Source organism: Scomber scombrus, chromosome 18 (assembly GCF_963691925.1).
Source record: "Scomber scombrus chromosome 18, fScoSco1.1, whole genome shotgun sequence".
Taxonomy (NCBI): Eukaryota; Metazoa; Chordata; class Actinopteri; order Scombriformes; family Scombridae; genus Scomber; species Scomber scombrus.
This window is the reverse complement of record NC_084987.1, coordinates 10381491-10398797: the sequence shown is the minus strand read 5'-3', so window position 1 is coordinate 10398797 and position 17307 is coordinate 10381491. Positions and strand designations below refer to the sequence as shown.

General features: G+C 39.6%; 1 protein-coding gene across 1 annotated transcript; it reads left to right on the top strand.

Moving 5' to 3' along the window:
• The first annotated feature begins 882 nt into the window (after positions 1–882).
• Positions 883–15673, top strand: usp31 (ubiquitin specific peptidase 31). Its single transcript, XM_062438019.1, has 16 exons — positions 883–1398; positions 2119–2253; positions 2728–2822; positions 2918–3010; positions 3171–3306; positions 3674–3821; positions 3919–4099; positions 4329–4440; positions 4578–4672; positions 5984–6061; positions 7403–7532; positions 7965–8084; positions 9259–9484; positions 9641–9799; positions 11444–11596; positions 13140–15673. The coding sequence occupies exons 1-16, from the start codon at positions 883–885 to the stop codon at positions 14624–14626; spliced, it is 3864 nt and encodes a 1287-aa protein (XP_062294003.1). The 3' UTR covers positions 14627–15673.
• The last annotated feature ends 1634 nt before the right edge of the window (positions 15674–17307 follow it).

Here is a 17307-nt window from a genome sequence, read left to right as displayed (position 1 = left end):
TTAAATTAATGTAGCTGTCAAAAAGGAGACAATTTAATTGTTTATACATATATAGAATTAGATTACTACCAACTACAAATATGGGCTGTTTCAATATTGTGAATTACTGAAATAAAAAAAAAATATTTTAAAGCCATTCTGCTGCCGGCTGCTAACTCCAATCAGGCAGGTGGCGGTAATGCACCTATAAACAGGCTCAACAGCTGCCAACAAAAACACGTAGAAGAAGAAGATTAAAAAAAGGGAGCAGAAGAAGAAGTCGAAAAAGTAGAAGGATTCTGCTTTTTGGTAGCGTAGCCCGAATGTGCCTCCAAAAATGTGAGAAATGTGAGGTCAACCACATTTCTCACACACTCTCCACTTTGAACGCCATTACGTTCATACCATGGCGGACTGTCGCTTTCTGTTGGAGTTGGATATCTCGGCTGAACAGGACTGTCGCCGTTTTTGCGGCTGTTGTTGTTATTGTAGCTAGCGTTAGCGTTAGCCAAACCAGCCAACACTGCTGTTTTCGTGCTCAGCCTAGCCGATGTTGATTCATTGCTGCGGGGCAGAAAACCGCAAAAACAAGGTAACTCCGACGACTGACATTAGTCAATTTAATTTAGGCAAAGTTGTAACTTTTAAGTGCACGATTAATTAGTGAAATTAAAACATCTAAGTTTGCACTATTACCACTGCATGCTGTGAGGAGATCTACCTCAGTTAAAATGTTATTATTAGTTATTGGGAGGTTAGTTAACGCTCCTATCGCTGCCAGCAGCAGGAGTCTGCTGTCGACATGTTTTGAGATGGAGCAGCAGATTACAAGCCGCTGAGATGATTCCCACTCTACACTACACATCTCTCTGAGTTGGACGCCTGTGGGAAAAAAGGGAAATCATGTCTTGCAAAGCCGCAACCAAGGACAAGAAGTCAAGCTTCAGCAAGAAGCTGTTCAGGCGAGGCTCTGTGCGCTCAGTGGGAAGCTTCATGAGCAGAGTCCTGAGGACACTGACAGCCTTATCTCACTTTGGATCTGAAGTGCAAACCGAGGATGACAAAGATGACGGAGGATTTTCCACGTTTAAATCTGGAAATAAGGATGTGCCCATGGATGATGGGGACCTCCTGTCCGGGGATAGAGTTCCTGGAGTGTCTGGTCTGAAAAACCATGGGAACACCTGCTTCATGAATGCAATTCTGCAGTGCCTCAGTAACACTGAACTCTTTGCTGAGTACCTCGTTTTGGAGCATTATAAGGACGATGAGCTTAATGAGGACAAACCAAAGACGAATGGTGTGCTTCTGCAGAAGAAAGGTCCCTTGGCTAAAGGAGAGGTTACAGAGCAACTGTCAGGACTTGTGCGGGCTTTATGGACATTTGAGTACACCCCCCAACATAGCAGGGATTTTAAGGTAAGAAGTGGTCTGACACTGTACTTTTATAGTCAGTGTTTATCAGATTTTTTCTTGGATACTGCAGCACACTGGCACTTTTCGCAGACCGAGTAGTTTATTATTATTTATTACATATATATATATATACATATATTTGTTTTATTAGTACAACTTTTGGGTATTTTTAGTAATGCGTTTTTTAGTTTTTTCCAGTGGATAGTTAGAGATGTGTTTCTGTGTGGCTGTCTTAAGTGTGGATGTAGCTGCTGTAAACCAAGGAATTTTCTCTATCTAGCTAATCTAATCTAACATGTAGCGATAAGCCATTATGATAAACATCTACTGGATGTCTAAAAATCAATCACATTTTTGTATTTTGTTATTAGTACTTATTTTTAGACATAACAAGTCATGTTAGAACATTCATTTCTAATACTGCCATGCAAATTATGTTTAATATCTGCACAGGGCTTCAAATTAGCACCAGCTGCCAGCCAAATCCTGGTGAAATAAGCAAGTGGCTGGTAGATTTGCTTCACTCACTAGCCAAAAAAACAGTGGTCTATTGAGTTGCTGGTAAAATTTGAACACTCAACACAAAAGTGTTAATTTTAAACCCCGGATCTGCAGTTAATGAAACTTAACTAACACACACATTCAGGGTAATTTAAGGATAAACATTACAGAGACTTTGACCTTGCTCATATTGTAACCTTTGGGTCATGTGTTTTGTTGCAGAATGCTGTGTCAAAAAATGCCACTCAGTTTAAAGGGAATGCTCAACATGACGCTCAAGAGTTTCTTCTGTGGCTGCTGGACAGAGTACACGAGGACCTCAACACAGTCAACCCCATCACCAGACCTGCTATAAAGGTGAATTTTAGAGGATTTGCTGGTGCCGCTTTTATTTAAAAATGCTCAGTGTACGTGGCTCATCAATAGAGACTTGGATTTTAAATGTATATAATAAATATTTAAATTGCAATAATATTATCAATATAAAAGTCTAGATGGGATATTTCCCCTATATTCCTCAGCCGTACAGTCAGTAATATTTGGAAAGCTAAAAATATTTATTTCAAGGCTATTTCATTACATTGCATTGTATCCCACAGGTGCTTAAATTATTCTGCCCCCCTCTCTGTGTATCTTACCAACAGACTGTATTCAGGGTCTGGCTAAGCTAGACTTGCCTCGTCTTGCTTCTGTTTGATCCCCTTGAACTAATCAGTATTAACAGAGTAGAAGAAGGCTGTATGGCTTTCAGAGTAGCTCATGTATCCCGATAGACCGGTATTATGCATGACTTACAAGTCTGACTAATTAAACCTGCCTGTGTTTGTTCAGCCACCTATTGAAGAAGATGACCAAAGTATAGAGGGGCCGTCTCCTCCCCTCTCAGCTGGGTCGTTTGTACAAGAACTGTTTCAGGCTCAGTACAGGTAGGTGGCTTTATGTCTAATAGACTTTCTGTGGTCTGTTAGTATTGTCACATAATTTATCTGGTACACTGAGATGCTTATTTTTTTCTCAACAGGTCTTCTCTCACCTGCCCACATTGCCAAAAGCAGAGCAATACGTTTGACCCCTTCCTTTGCATCTCCTTACCCATCCCACTACCACATACACGGTGAGTACTAGCCTGAAACTTTATTTTGCTCTTATGGTGCCAGTATAATAAATGTAAATCATAGCTTTAAAGAAGACAAAACACTGGTAGCATAGTAAACTGGGTTAAGACAGGACTTTGATTTTTTATGTGTTACCCTTTCTTTTTTTTTTTTTACCAGGCCCCTGTATGTAACCGTGGTCTACCAGGGGAAGTACTCTCACTGTATGAGGATTGGCGTTGCTGTGCCCCTCAACAGCACCGTCTACCGCCTAAGAGATGCTGTGTCACGTGAGACCAAGATCCCAATGGACCAGGTGCTATTTCTGTCTCATAGAAGCTCAGGGTCTGCCACAGTGAGACTATATTACAGTCACACAATGTTAGCTCATCACTCTTTAAGCCAGTTATACCTCTGAGCAGTAGTTTGTTATAAACACAGTTTGATCGAATGTGAGACACGGTTAGAGAGTCACACATTTATAAACACATTTGTCCTCAGGGCTGCAACAACTGGGTGCTAACATTAATGAACAATGGCAGGATGATAATGCCATAAGAGTGCATGTAAATGAGGGCTAAAGGGGGATAAAGAGGGATATTGTGATGTTTGTGTGACTTGAAGACATTGGACACTATTAGTGATGCACATTATTAAATGTACTGTCTTATTTCCTATTTCAGTTTGTTTTGACTGAAATGTACTATGACGGCTTTCATCGGTCATTTTGTGATGACGATGACGATCTTGACATCATTCAAGAGAGCGATTCCATCTTTGCCTTTGAGACACCAGAGACTTTTAAACTGGAAAACATACGCACAAAAAGAGGTAACTCATATTAAATAGGTTTTGGAATATTATACTTTACTTTACGCATAAATGAATACAAGGGAAATATCAAAACCTGTCTGTCTATCTTTTCCAGGAAGTCTTCTGGCAAACCTAAATCATAACAACTTGAAGTATGGGACAGAAATCAGCAGGACTCCATCTTTCATGCAGGGAGCCATGACTCCTGTATCTGCATCACCCAATAAAAACCTGGGACCAGAGAAGGTTATCCTTTTGGTGTGTAACAGAGCTTGTAGCGGCCACCAAGGAAAGAGGTACAGCAGCTTTACTTTAATATATTTTAATATATTTTATTAATAATAAATGTTCCATCCTGAGATGCTGCCATGTCTTCTGTCATATGACTTTTTTTGTGGTCATGTCAATACGAAATATTAGAATGTCATCGTGACACAATATTACTATGTCATTATAATATTATCCGTGTAGTTCAAACCATACTTGACAAAATGACAACAGCTAATGGAGGTTATGTTATTTTAGGTTCGGCCTTCCTTTCGTACTGTACATGGAGCGCACTGTGACCTGGGATGCTCTTCAGAAAGAGATCCTGGAGAAAATGCGTCATCTTTTGAGGCCTGGGGTCTACATTCAGGTAGGACATAATTTCTAGTGATATTATACAGCAACAGGAATCCCTGCCATTGTTTAGATTATATTTGTAAAGCAGCTCCGCGAGTCTCATAGAAATATTGACTGTGCCGGATTATGGTACAATGTTTCTGGGTGCAGGTGGGACCTTTCAGTCTTCGAGTGGTTGGCGTTGTTGGCATCACCTACCTCCTTCCCCAAGACGAGCGACCACTGTGTCACCCAACTGTGGAAAGGTCAGCGCCATTTTTGATATATGTTAACTGTAATTGTGGCTGGGTGTTACGACTCAATATTTCTAATATGTATGGCCCGACCAATCCTGGATAGTTGGGGCCAATGCCGATATTAGAAAGTAAAAAAAATCCTATTTCAATGTATCGGTCAATATATTACAGAATACATACATAAGCACACATTTTTTGCATCATATTTTACTGTTCAACAATAAACTTAATTGTATAAAATGACATCACTTCACTGAAACAGTACATTTTAAATATTAAACTTAAATTGAGAAAAAGAATCAAATGCACATAAAATGTTGCCCATATAACTGCATATCAGACAACATGCCGGTATATGGTATATCTGTGATAAGCCGATATCAGCTGACCAGTATATCTGTTGGCCTCTAGAGTTATCTTGTGAATGAAATATATTATTCTTTTTTAATTGGCTCTTCTTTTTTTTATTAATCTTTTTAAAATCTCTTCCTGCAAAGCAAGTCTAGCCAGAGTTAAACGGTTCGTCTGACGAGATGCAAGCAAGGAAATGTTGTCTTTATTAAGACTGAAAGTGAAAGATATTTGAAACTAAAATATAGAATCACATGGTTTGTAGTAACACAGTAATTTTAGGAAAACCATTTATCCATTTTAAAGGGGGACATTTCTTCCAACCTTAATGTCAGTGAGGTAGGCTGAACACTGTTTGTACATGTGCACAAAAAAGTTAAGACAGGCATAATCTTGGTAAATTGGGTGAGGTCAAGATCATATTGTTGCTCACATTAAATTTTATTTCTTCACGCATGCTGCATTAGTTCTGTTCCTTCTCAGGCCTGGATATATGACATGCCCCAACATGATTTTGACTATTTGTTTAAATGCCGGTTTAACCTGTTTGTTTTACAGCCTACATGAGCTCATAGGAATAAAACATGTTACAACAGTGTCCATAAGGATGCATGAATCTAAGAGTAATCAAACTTGTTTTTCCTACTGCTGTGATTGATCAGTGAGTCCTTTAATATATACTTGTCTGTTATGTACATATTTCTATAACCTTAACAAATCAGCAGAAATATGCTAAAACGTTTTACTTATGTCTGTTTTTCAAGACTTTTTTGTTATTTTGGATAAACATATGCTACACTTTGACTTTGTCTTTAAATTGCACATAATTGCATATGTAGCACACAGCTTTACTCTACACTAACTTCTCACACTTGCCTACAATTACACAAGTTAAAGGCTATAATCTCATTTAAATTTAACCTGCTTAACTACGTCATGTGTTTACTACTGTCACTACTTCCACTGCAGAGCGTACAAGTCTTGTGGACAGGGGGGGCCACCGCATGTGAAGATCGTGGTAGAGTGGGACAAAGAGACCAAGGACTAGTGAGTGACAAAGATGAATATTTGCTGGAGTTCTTTGCTCTGTCCGTTTTGTTTAGTCTTCGCTCTGCACAAACTAAACAAAAGCCAGGTTTTGACATTTGTTTGCAGTAATCTTTATTGGGAACAACACTGAATTTCAAACTGTGACACTGTTTGTTGCCAAACTGTCTGGGAGACACATATGCTAAATGACACTTGATTTAAACAGTGAAACTGGTCCAACCACTGATTTGAATAACTTGTCAGTTGCTTTGTAGACATGGCATTTAATGTGTAAATTACAGGGATTTAATTGAAGGCTATTTATTTGCCTTGTAAGCAATTATGTAAAAACAGTGCAAATGAGGACTTATAAAAACTAAAATGTATGATAAACGATGCCTGAACATTGCAGCTGTATGAGTCAGCCATGACAGACACAAGAAGTTGCCTAGAGTAAACAATATGATGGACTGAATCAAACTACTCTGAACCCCATTTGAGAGCCAAAAATGTTGCCAAAATTTGACACTTCATTGCTAAATCTTAGTTTCACAACCTGACATGCCTGCCTGCTTTTTGCCAACAACTTGCCAGTCACAAAAATACATGCCCTCACATCACTACACCTTCTGCAGAAGAAGGCGTGGTAACATTTCAGTGTAATTGAATGTGACAGTCATTGTACTGTGCAGGGCTTCTGAAAAGACTAACTGTCAAGTTCAGTAGCACTTTAGACTTAACTTGGGCTATTATACAGGACTCACCCTCTCTTGAGGCCCTTCAGTGTGGATCCCTCCCAGTGTCTTCCCTAACTGCTATTTTCCACACTATTTGCTTTTGAAAAATAAACTTTAATCTACCAACAAATGTTCTTAATACGAAACAGTTGTGGTCTTAATCAAGTAAAGCCTACAAAATCAATGACATGTTCGCTCAGTTTCCTCATTTATTGGATTACTATGTTGTGCGGTTAAGACACATACAGCCTTTGGTATTGAAATGGAAGCCACATCTTGATCAGAAGCCATGTGCTGATGATAAGTTATTGTTAATCAATTTTCCAAGTTGGCACCAAAGTGACAGGCTTTGGCAAGCATGCACAGGCAATTCTCTGCAAGGTATCAAATGAATCCAAGTTTGTGAAGCAGTTCTCAACCTTTTTTTCTGTACAGTGTTTTATTATTAAAAGACAGACTGGTTTTCTGTATTAAACAATGACATCAACTTCTGTCACATTTGGGGAAACATTTTAGTTTGATATATAGAAGACAGTTTGACCAAAATCTCAAAGCAGACCCAGTGATCCTCACATGACCGCGCTGGTGAATGAATGGACGATTGTGCTTTATTTTCCCACAGTTTGTTTGGACACACTGAGGAGGAGTACATTCCTGACGCTGAGAGTGTGTATCTGCACAGGGAACAACATCATCAGCCACAGGCCTGCACCCTGGCTCAGTGCTTTCAGCTCTATACAAAGGAGGAGCAGGTAACATCTTGATTACACACAAAAACACAAAACACAACAATCACAGTCGATTACTGCTCTGTCAGTAGTTGAACATTGGAAAATAAATCTTAGATTTGCCTTGGCACAAGTCAGTGGTGTGTTTATTTTGAAGAATAGCCTCACATTTGTCTCTCCCCACGGGTTTATTATTCTTGTTCTGAAGTTCAAAAAGCCTCTCACTCACCAGGGCTTTACTGTGTATTTGACTGCTAATGCTATGTTTGAAATAAACTAGGAATTCTAAGCAAAGACATTGTGGTTTGACTTGCCTGCGACTGCTCTAGAGGAGAATAGAGGGGAGAGAGAGAGGGAAAAACTCGGGGCCTCATCCTGTATGAGGCCTATTTTATAAGCATTGTGGTCGGAGCTTGTCCTTCACGGCCGCTGCTGCTTGTGCTGTGTGTGTTTCAGCTGGCCCCAGACGATGCCTGGCGCTGTCCCCACTGCAAGCAGCTACAGCAGGGCCGCATTAAGCTCAGCCTGTGGACGCTGCCGGATGTGCTGATACTGCATCTCAAGAGGTTCAGACAGGTATTTCAGCTCATTTCAACACATTACAGAAGAAGTCACTGTTTAAATACTCTCTGATTTGTTTTTTTATCTGTTTATTGGATTTGAACTAAATGGTGCAATTCTGAAGTTTAGGGCTGGGTATCACACCTCAGTGCTTTTTCAGTACAGACTGAATAGTGTCCATTATGCTGAATATCTAAAACTGTCAAGCATTAAAAGTTGGCATCAAATACCTGGTCAAATTTGTGATCGTTTCCTCATTATTTGATCTTATTAGAGCTGCAATGATTAGTTGATTAATCAATTAGGCGATCTATTTTGGGAATTGATTCATTGTTTTGTCATCATTTTTATCCCAGTCTCTTTATCCCAGAGAAATGCCCAGTTAGATTCAAGGATGAACTGATAAGAATTAGGAAGAGTGGTCGAAGGTCACCGTGACCTCACAAAATATGTTTTTTATGTCATAACTCAATAATTCATACATCAATTATGACACATTTTCATTCAAATTTCTAATGGGATAACATGATGAAGTGATTCCATTTTATATCCAAAAGGTAAAAGTTAAAGTTTGCTGTGCCATCATAAAATTCTGCAAATAGCACTTTTCTGGCTGTTATTCAACGCCATAACTCAGGAACAGAAGGGGAGATTGTGACCATATTTCACATTTGGTTGTTTATGGAATTGGTGACACTAATCTGGGGTGCTCACCTTGAAGCTGTGGTGATTGTTTAGATCTTCTGTACTGCCAGGTTGAAGATGTGTGTGAAGCATCCAGACTTTTACAATTTGTAGCTTCTTTACAGCAACATCTGTATCTGAAACATCGTCTACTGTCATGACTCCAACTTTGGGCTTTGTCAGAATCAGCTTTATTTATATACTTCTCAATTTCTTTAAGGTATTTAGTAGTAGTTTACATACCACATGATGTGTTTATTAAGACATTTCATATTATTTTCTGATGCTTACATAATTTCTAGGTTAGACGAAATGTATTTTAAATGTCAGGAGAGCTTAATGACGTTCCCAATTATCAATCAAGCTGTTTATGGTTTTAGCTTCTATGCTTTTCATGTAACCTCCCAAATGTTTCACTGATGCAGCTACTAAATGTGCTGCACTTATTCCTTAATTGCTAATTTGCATGTATTTCTCTCTCTCTCTCTCTCTCTCTCTCTCTCAGGAGGGAGACCGGAGGTTGAAGATGCAGAACATGGTGAAGTTCCCACTGATGGGCATGGACATGGCACCTCATGTGGTTAAGAGAAGCCAGAGCAGCTGGAGTTTACCTTCCCACTGGTCACCATGGAGACGACCATATGGCCTGGGAAGAAACCCTGACGACTACCTGTATGACCTGTACGCTGTGTGCAACCATCATGGGAGTATGCATGGAGGCCACTACACAGGTAACACACACACACACACACACACACACACACACACACACACATAGCAGTTAAAGGCTGTATGTGAATATGAGCAGGATGTAGGAGAATTAGACTGCGTAGTATGTCTTCATCATCCATTTTCAACTAATTCTTCCCTTTGGTTGTTGCTTACAGCTTACTGTAAGAACTCCATTGATGGCCAGTGGTACTGCTTTGATGACAGTGAGGTTTCACCAGTACCTGATGATGACGTATGTCAGCAGACGGCCTACATACTGTTTTACCAGCGCAGGACTGCTATTCCCTCCTGGTCAGCCAATAGCTCTGTTGCAGGTCAGTGTTACGTATGTCTACCAGATTTTGCATTATGTGCATGTATATGTTGCAACTATTAAATTCAGACCGGCTTGCAAAAACACACATGCATATCGGTAGATCCTGTTGCAGCATCCAAAATCTCTGCTCTTTTTTAGCGTGATTTATTTTTATTTTTATGTCAGTAGTGGCAATTGAGAATATCCATTTCTTTATTCATAATAAATGAATCTGTTTACATTATTTATTGGCGCGTTGATCTCAGGAGCCAGAACCATTTCAGAATCTTCTTTCCCTGTGGACAGACTCACACTACAGATATCAATTACACCAAAATAAGTCCACCGCCTACTCAGAATGTCTTCCCGAGAGTTTATCAATTTTATCTGTATCAGATCACAACCCAAAATAGGTCCAGAAAAAAACCCTCAACCCCCAAAGGTGGAGCCTCAAATTTACTAACCAACCACTGACACCAGCTTTTAAATTAATTTAAATATATTTCAGACAACACATTAAGTTAAACCATTTTTAGCTCACTTGATTCCTCTTTTTTCTGCATATTTAGATATCAGATGTTCACAACCAATTTGCAGAAAATACACACAGTTTCTTTAAAATCTCGTGAAACACAGGCAAGGCAATGCAAATGAAATAAAGTTGCACCAGAGGTTCCCCAGTGAGGAACTTTTCCCAGCAGTGAACAAACTCGTGACAACACCAGTGCTACGAGTTAGACCGGACAGATGTGGGGATGAGCCAGTGGACGACTGCTGCTTAGAACCAGAACCGGAGCAACCCACCTGCCATCTGGAGAGAGACACACCAAGAGCAGGCTGAGCAGGCAGAGAGCGAGAGAGCTTCTGCCGAAGACGAGCACAGAGACCCGGAGAGACATGAGAGCAGCTGCACACTAACAGCTACATGTGTTTACAGCTGAAACCAGGAGGGAGGACAGACGTCTCACTCCACCACTCTGTGCTGTGCCTCTGTTACTGCGGCTGGTCACAAAGCAGAGACTTTTTGTTGAGAATTGTAGCGTCCGTCCTTCAAGTTTTACAAATGAGAGTTTTTTTATATATTGAACTGGGCATTGATGGTAGGGGCGGTGGGCAGTACTATGATTGGTGTATGCCAAAACACGGTGTAATGCTGATAACACCAACTACCACAGCAAGCCTATTATGGACTTACCAGTCTGTGTTCTGTTGAGATCCTGTGTTGTGATGCCAGTTTGTTACGGAAAAGTCTTTGAGCAGAAATATCCGGAAAACCTTCGATGTTTTAAAGCAAAGTAATTTATTGATTCTTGATCGATTAAGGAGAGACTTGGGGTACAATCTAAGTGCAGTCCTGACAATGTGAATGCTAACTAAAAGTCTGAAAGAGAGCCGTGAGAAATGTCTATCAAACCTCAGATAGGGATTTGTTTAGCAGACAGCCTTGGCTTGAGTCATAACATAATTTACTTTAGTGCAAGATCCCATTAGAATAACCAGATAGAGACAACTGGATATATGGAAAAAGTCCCTCACAGCAACTGACCCAGGCCCTTTTGGGTTTTTTTTCTTACCATATTATTTGAATAAAAAAACACATAATATGCTTTATTATGGATTTTAAAGTTTATAGAAACTGAATATTTTCTTTTCTTTAACATAGGTTCCACCAGCTCATCCCTGTGTGACCACTGGATCAACAGGCTGCCTGGTAGTAGGCCTGCTAGCTTGGCCTCTGGAGCCTCATCAAGACGCACTTCTCTGGCTTCACTGGCTGAGTCGGTAGAGTTTCCCGTGGAACGTAGTGAAGATGATGGTGAGACGATGTTCATATTTTTATGCTTTTTAATAATGCAGTTTACCTCTGTCAGCTTGTAGTTCGTTGTTGTTCTTCCTTTGTCCTTTTTCATTATAATCAGCAAGTCTTCTGACTCATATTTTAAATTTCAGGTCAAAGATATTGCAAAAGCACAAAGTTTAGAATTAACTTATGGTTTTAAACTTTCTTTCTGACTATCCACACACAAGATGAAACTAGACCTTTTGTCAGGAGACCAATAATACAATATACACATGTCAGATGATAAATTATTGACTAAATAGCTCCAAAGAGACAGCTTTGCTTTCATTGTATCTTAGTGTATTCCACCTTAAACTGTGCAACACAAACCTTTGTATCAAGAGTATAATACTTAAAACTTGTAAATGCCAGTTTCAAAGATCCATAATCACATTTTTTTTATAAATGAGAGCATACCAAGTATTACTAAGAAAAGACAGAAAGTAACATGACGTGTCACAACTCACTGAGATGACAAGACAATATGTTGGTAGATGTCTTTACTGTGGGAAACGTCACACACTTAGTGAATATGAATAGAGACAGATGTTTGCTTGGGTTGCTGTTTGTGGTTTGTATCAATGTAGGATCTTTGTTACTCTCCAGAGTGCAGGGTCAGCAACGCTCCAAACAATGTGGCCAGCAAAACTAGTACTTTACTCTGGTTTCCACAGATCTGACTATGGATAATGTGATGAAATGTGTCAGTGTTTCAGTGTTCAGACCATGAAATTGTGGCACCAGGTCTCATTATAGTAGTAAAGTTGTAGGAATGTTGTAGAAGGTTTACACAATTTACACAAATTTAAAAGGTTCTCCTCAGGAAAATTGTTTAGCCCAGGTGGTCAGCTGCCCACATCCAGATGCAATTTCAGTTTGTGATCAATTTAGTTAGATCACAGTCTAAAAACTGTCTTCCACACAGCAAACTGAATTTACTATGTGGAAGTAGCACCTCTCTCTAAAGGTTAATGTTTAATTTCATAAAAGTGCTTACATTTTTTATGATATTAGCAGAGGTGGTCTTTTATTTCAGGTAAAGGTTCACCTCAGTTATAAAAACGCTGACGCTCAAGTCACTGTAGAGGTGCATCAGCGAAAGACTTAATTAAAGCTATTCATATAGCCTCAGGTACTTCATAAAACTGTTAACCCATAGGCCAAAATGGTGAGTAAAGGAAATTAAGTAAACTGAAATTATGGCTCAAATAATTTAGAACAGTAGACATTTAGCTGTAAATTGTTTATACACTGATTAAGCAAAGCTGTGACTAATTAATTCAATACAACATTGAAATATGAATGCCTTTTATAAAAGCAAAATATGAATTGTTCATTATGATTGAAATAATATTATATAATCTGCAAAAACTAATTTATGGGGGTGGAAGCAGTTTGTCCTGTTTTGTGCCTTTTGTTATGATGGATTACATGAGTTTAGTTTTTAGCAGCTCAGGGTTTTCCACAGCACTTCCTTAACAATAATTAAATCTCTTCCTAAAATGTTTCCTTTTTTAAGGAGGATTCTCCGTCCGCCCATTTGTGAGGAGCATTCAGCGTCAGAGCTTGTCCTCCAGGTCGTCCATCGCTAGCCCTTTAGCCTTCAGTGACAGCGGGATGAAACCCTCTTGGTCTCTGTCTGGGAAGCTGCACATGAGATCCAACTCACCCTCACGTTTCTCTCTGGACTCTCGATGTTCACCTCCTCTAGAGAGGATAGGTGAGGCATGTGATGACAAAGTCTCCACATCCTGTTTTGGCAGCTACAGTAGACATGAACGCTACTTTGGCAGCAGGACTCCCTTGTCCATGATGGAGAGCAACTTGTGTGAACAGGACAACAATAAAAGGTTTCTCGACATGATATACTGCAGGGCTCCCACTCCAGTGGAAAAGAAGACCACCAAGAATGAGCCAACTGAAAACAACAACCAGATTACAGCTATAGACCAAAACATTCTCCCCACCCAAGCTACTCCCTCAAAAGAGCAGAAACGCAAGAGCAGTATCGGAGGATTTGCCTCAAAGGCAGAAAGCACAGGCTCCAGCAAGACATCCAAGGTGGAGCAAGAGAAAACCTCCAAGAAACGTTTGTGCTCAACCCATAAGACCTCCACTTCCGAGATGTCTTCCAGTACACCTGTGAAAGGCAAAAAGGCAAGCACTACAAAAGAGAAGAGTGCCAGTTCCAAGAAAAGCACTTTGACACCCAGTGGGACTCCCTCCAAGACAAAGGAGTCGACTCAACTTCTAGAGGCAACACCACAACATAAGCCATGTGTACGCTCCACACCTCAGTCCTCAGCTTCTCCTTCTCCAACTGCAAAGAAGAACTCCAGTGTCACCGAGAAAAACTCCACGAGCAGTCGGAAAAGACTGGTAGAAAAAAGCTACAGCAGAGATTCTATGCACAGCCCTCTGGTCGACAGTCTCAGAGGAAGCTCTATAGCCCGATCTACCCCATCTAAGACTGGAGACAGCATCCGGCCTGAGAGGAGATCTGTGAGGAGCTCCAGCAGCAGCTCTTCTGTCACAAGCCTGCGCTCACCCAGCATATCCACGAAAGACCTGCAGCGTAGCAGCAAATCTGAGGAAAAAGGGTTGTCTTTCTTTAAGAGTGCCCTTCGACAAAGGGAAAGCCGCCGGTCGGCTGATTTAGGAAAGAGCACCTTGCTTGCCAAAAAGGCCTCAGAGAGGACATGCAAGCAGAATGGACAAGCCAAGGACATCAGTGGTGATAACGGAAAGACAGGAGACGCTGCATCTTCACAGACATCTAAAGAGACTCGTGGAGGTGAGACAAAGTCCGAGACAAAAGAGTCTTCCAAGCCCCCCAGCTCCCTCAGTCGCACTCTGTTACATGTAGGCAAGTCCAAGTCTTCCATTTCTGAAGTAAGTCTTAAGTCTCCCTCAAATGGGAAGAAGCCTCTTGAAAGGATAGCATCTTCCCGAAAGCTATCATCAAGCATGCAATCTCCTGCACGTTCAACACAGCGGCCTCAATGATATATCCATAGTAATTATATTAAACTTACATAATGCAGCTATTTTCTTTGTGCCTAAGTTTCAGTGAGCACTACATGTATTTGTACAGGGACTTATTTTTTGATGTTATGGTAGCACATTGGCATCAGATGCATACGGTGCCTTTTGAGATTTGAATATAGGCAGCCAGCTTTGAGTGCTTTTAGCTGTACAGGATAAAAAGCAAAGTACTGTTAGTCATTTGGATATTTTGGCTGCCAAACAATTTCCTTGGTATGCTGCTGATTTCATATTATCCATGTATTATGTGTTGTTGCCAATTACAGCTTTTAGCATAAGCAAGTTTGGTACGAGAAAATTGAGTGCAGGGAAATAAACTTGACACCTTAGCTGTTGTCTGGCATTAAGGATACAGGAATGTGGCATGTGCATTGATCTGTACACCACAACCTGTATGCTCGTCTGTACTGAGGTTGAAGTCTTCCAAGGAATCTTGCAGCCTAATTACATTTCTCACAAACAAGGGGATTCTTTGAACCTTTTCATATGCTGCAAATATTACCAGTTTGCTAAAGATGCAAGTTAAAATTCAGCAGCTGAAATATTTTAGATGCATATTGCAAAAATTAAGTGGGAGGAAGCATTTTGAGTTTGCACTATAAATGTACAATTTGTTTAGTAATATTTTAAACTAGACCCTGTTATAAAAGCTGGTTGTTGCTTTCTGAACGTCACTGCAATCGTTAAAGCATTTTAAACAGTGGAGCATATGGAGCCTTAACATCAAAAATAGTCCCTGGACAAATACTTAAACTCAGTTGAGATATACTCACACGCACACATACTGTATACTGTATACACACAAAAGAGTTTCATTCCGAAATAATTGTGGCAAAGAGTTCATAGTTCTCATAGATTGATTTGAGCTCATCAAATTGACCACTGATATGTAAAAACCAATCTGTTTTTCAGATATGTTTCCTCATACATCTTATTCATTGGTTAATTGGGCCCCATATGAGCACTTTTTGTAAAAAGCTACGGAGGAAAAGTCATTTGTAGATTACATTTTTCATGTCTTCATAGTATCTTGGATTATTAGGGAGATGAAAAGACAGATGAGGTTTATTCTAAACTTCTTAATAATGACCATTAAAAGAATAGAAAGGCGATGGCAGGCCCTGGACCAAAATAGAAAAAGATTTGCTATGAGAAAAAAATTGAATTGGTACACAAACTGAGACAAGTTTTTGGATATTTTAAAACTTTATTTTTGTTTTAAATACTAGTAGTTTTACGATAGATATGTATTTTATTAAACGCTTACTGAAATTAAGTACTTTTTTCTCAAAAGGTTGGTGTGTTTTGGAATGAAACCCTTTAAATAGAAGTTATAAAAATATGTATACATATAAATATAGATGTGTCTGTACCATAGACTGTACAAAGATAGATGACATGACAGCTCCCCAAAAGTGAAGCCAAAACTTCATGACTGCCCTCTGGTGGTGGGATGCAGTATAGGTCATAATTCCTGCCCTGTCCATGTTAGCGGATTGGACATGAGTCAAACTAAACAAATAAGTGCACATAAACGTACATTTTTCCCAAAGATGTTTTTTGTCTCTTTAGGTTGTTTTTTTTATTATGCTGATGTTTTTTCAAGTGCTCATTTTTCTGATGACTTTGTTTTTAATATTGACATAAAAAGGGGGTGTGATGACTCTGGTTGCAAATGACATCACTCAAGCAAAATGGCAGCTCTTGGAAATGAGATATTTTGGCTTCACTTTTGCATAGTGGCAGGAAGTACAGTCTATGATCTGTACAGAAAGTATATAGTATATACTCATATTTTCGTTTCCATAAGCAAGATGAAAATGATCTTAAGCGCCTTTAAATAGAGATGCGAAGTCCGTCCCCTTCCACTGTCCCGCATGGGACCCTTTTTTTTGCAAAAATAGGTATGTTAGTCAAGACGAGAAACAACATTATGATCCCAACAGTTCCATGAGTTACACATATGATGTTTGTCAACTTATATCATCACAAAAAGTTACGTTTAAAAAAAATAGAAATAGTAAAGGACTATTTAGTTGTGTGTCAACCCGCACAGTGAACTACATCTATTGTCTTGCACGATATACATCACCAACATGATTCAGGAACTTTATCGTCATTGTGCAAGCACAACAAAATTGCACATGCGTCTATCTCTAATGGTGAATTAGTATTTAAGATTCTGTGGAGACTCATAGGCCACACATTTCTTAGTTCTCTGTTTAGTGTCTTCTGGTTAGGCTAATCCATTGCTGCTAACTTTGAGGCTAACCTCCTTCACTTTTCCAGACTTGTCCTGGTCTTGAGAAGCTGCAGCATTTATTAACTGACATACTGTAGACTGTACTGTACATTTACTGCCAGATGGCGACTTACTGCAAACCTTTTCCTCTGCTCCACTCACATTCACATACCTGGGTCAACCACACACTGGCTACACACACACACATTACACACTGCCGTAGTTCTTAAAAGGAACTACACTACCAAGAATTTCCCAGGCAATGACACAGAGATTGTCCCACGTTTTGCTGCACAGAGAGTCCCCCAAACACTTATTGGTTTCCGAATTAATGGATATTTCACATTTTGTTTGGCATAAAAAAAAACCAATTATACAGTGTACAATTACAGGGGAAGCA

What these genes read in the sequence shown, in the direction of transcription:
- usp31 (XM_062438019.1), top strand. Translation starts at nt 883, where the DNA reads ATGTCTTGCAAAGCCGCAACCAAGGACAAGAAGTCAAGCTTCAGCAAG. An exon ending in ATCCCACTACCACATACACG is followed by an intron (nt 3,011 to 3,170) that starts GTGAGTACTAGC and finishes TTTTTTTACCAG; the next exon opens with GCCCCTGTATGTAACCGTGG. An exon ending in ATCTCAAGAGGTTCAGACAG is followed by an intron (nt 8,085 to 9,258) that starts GTATTTCAGCTC and finishes TCTCTCTCTCAG; the next exon opens with GAGGGAGACCGGAGGTTGAA.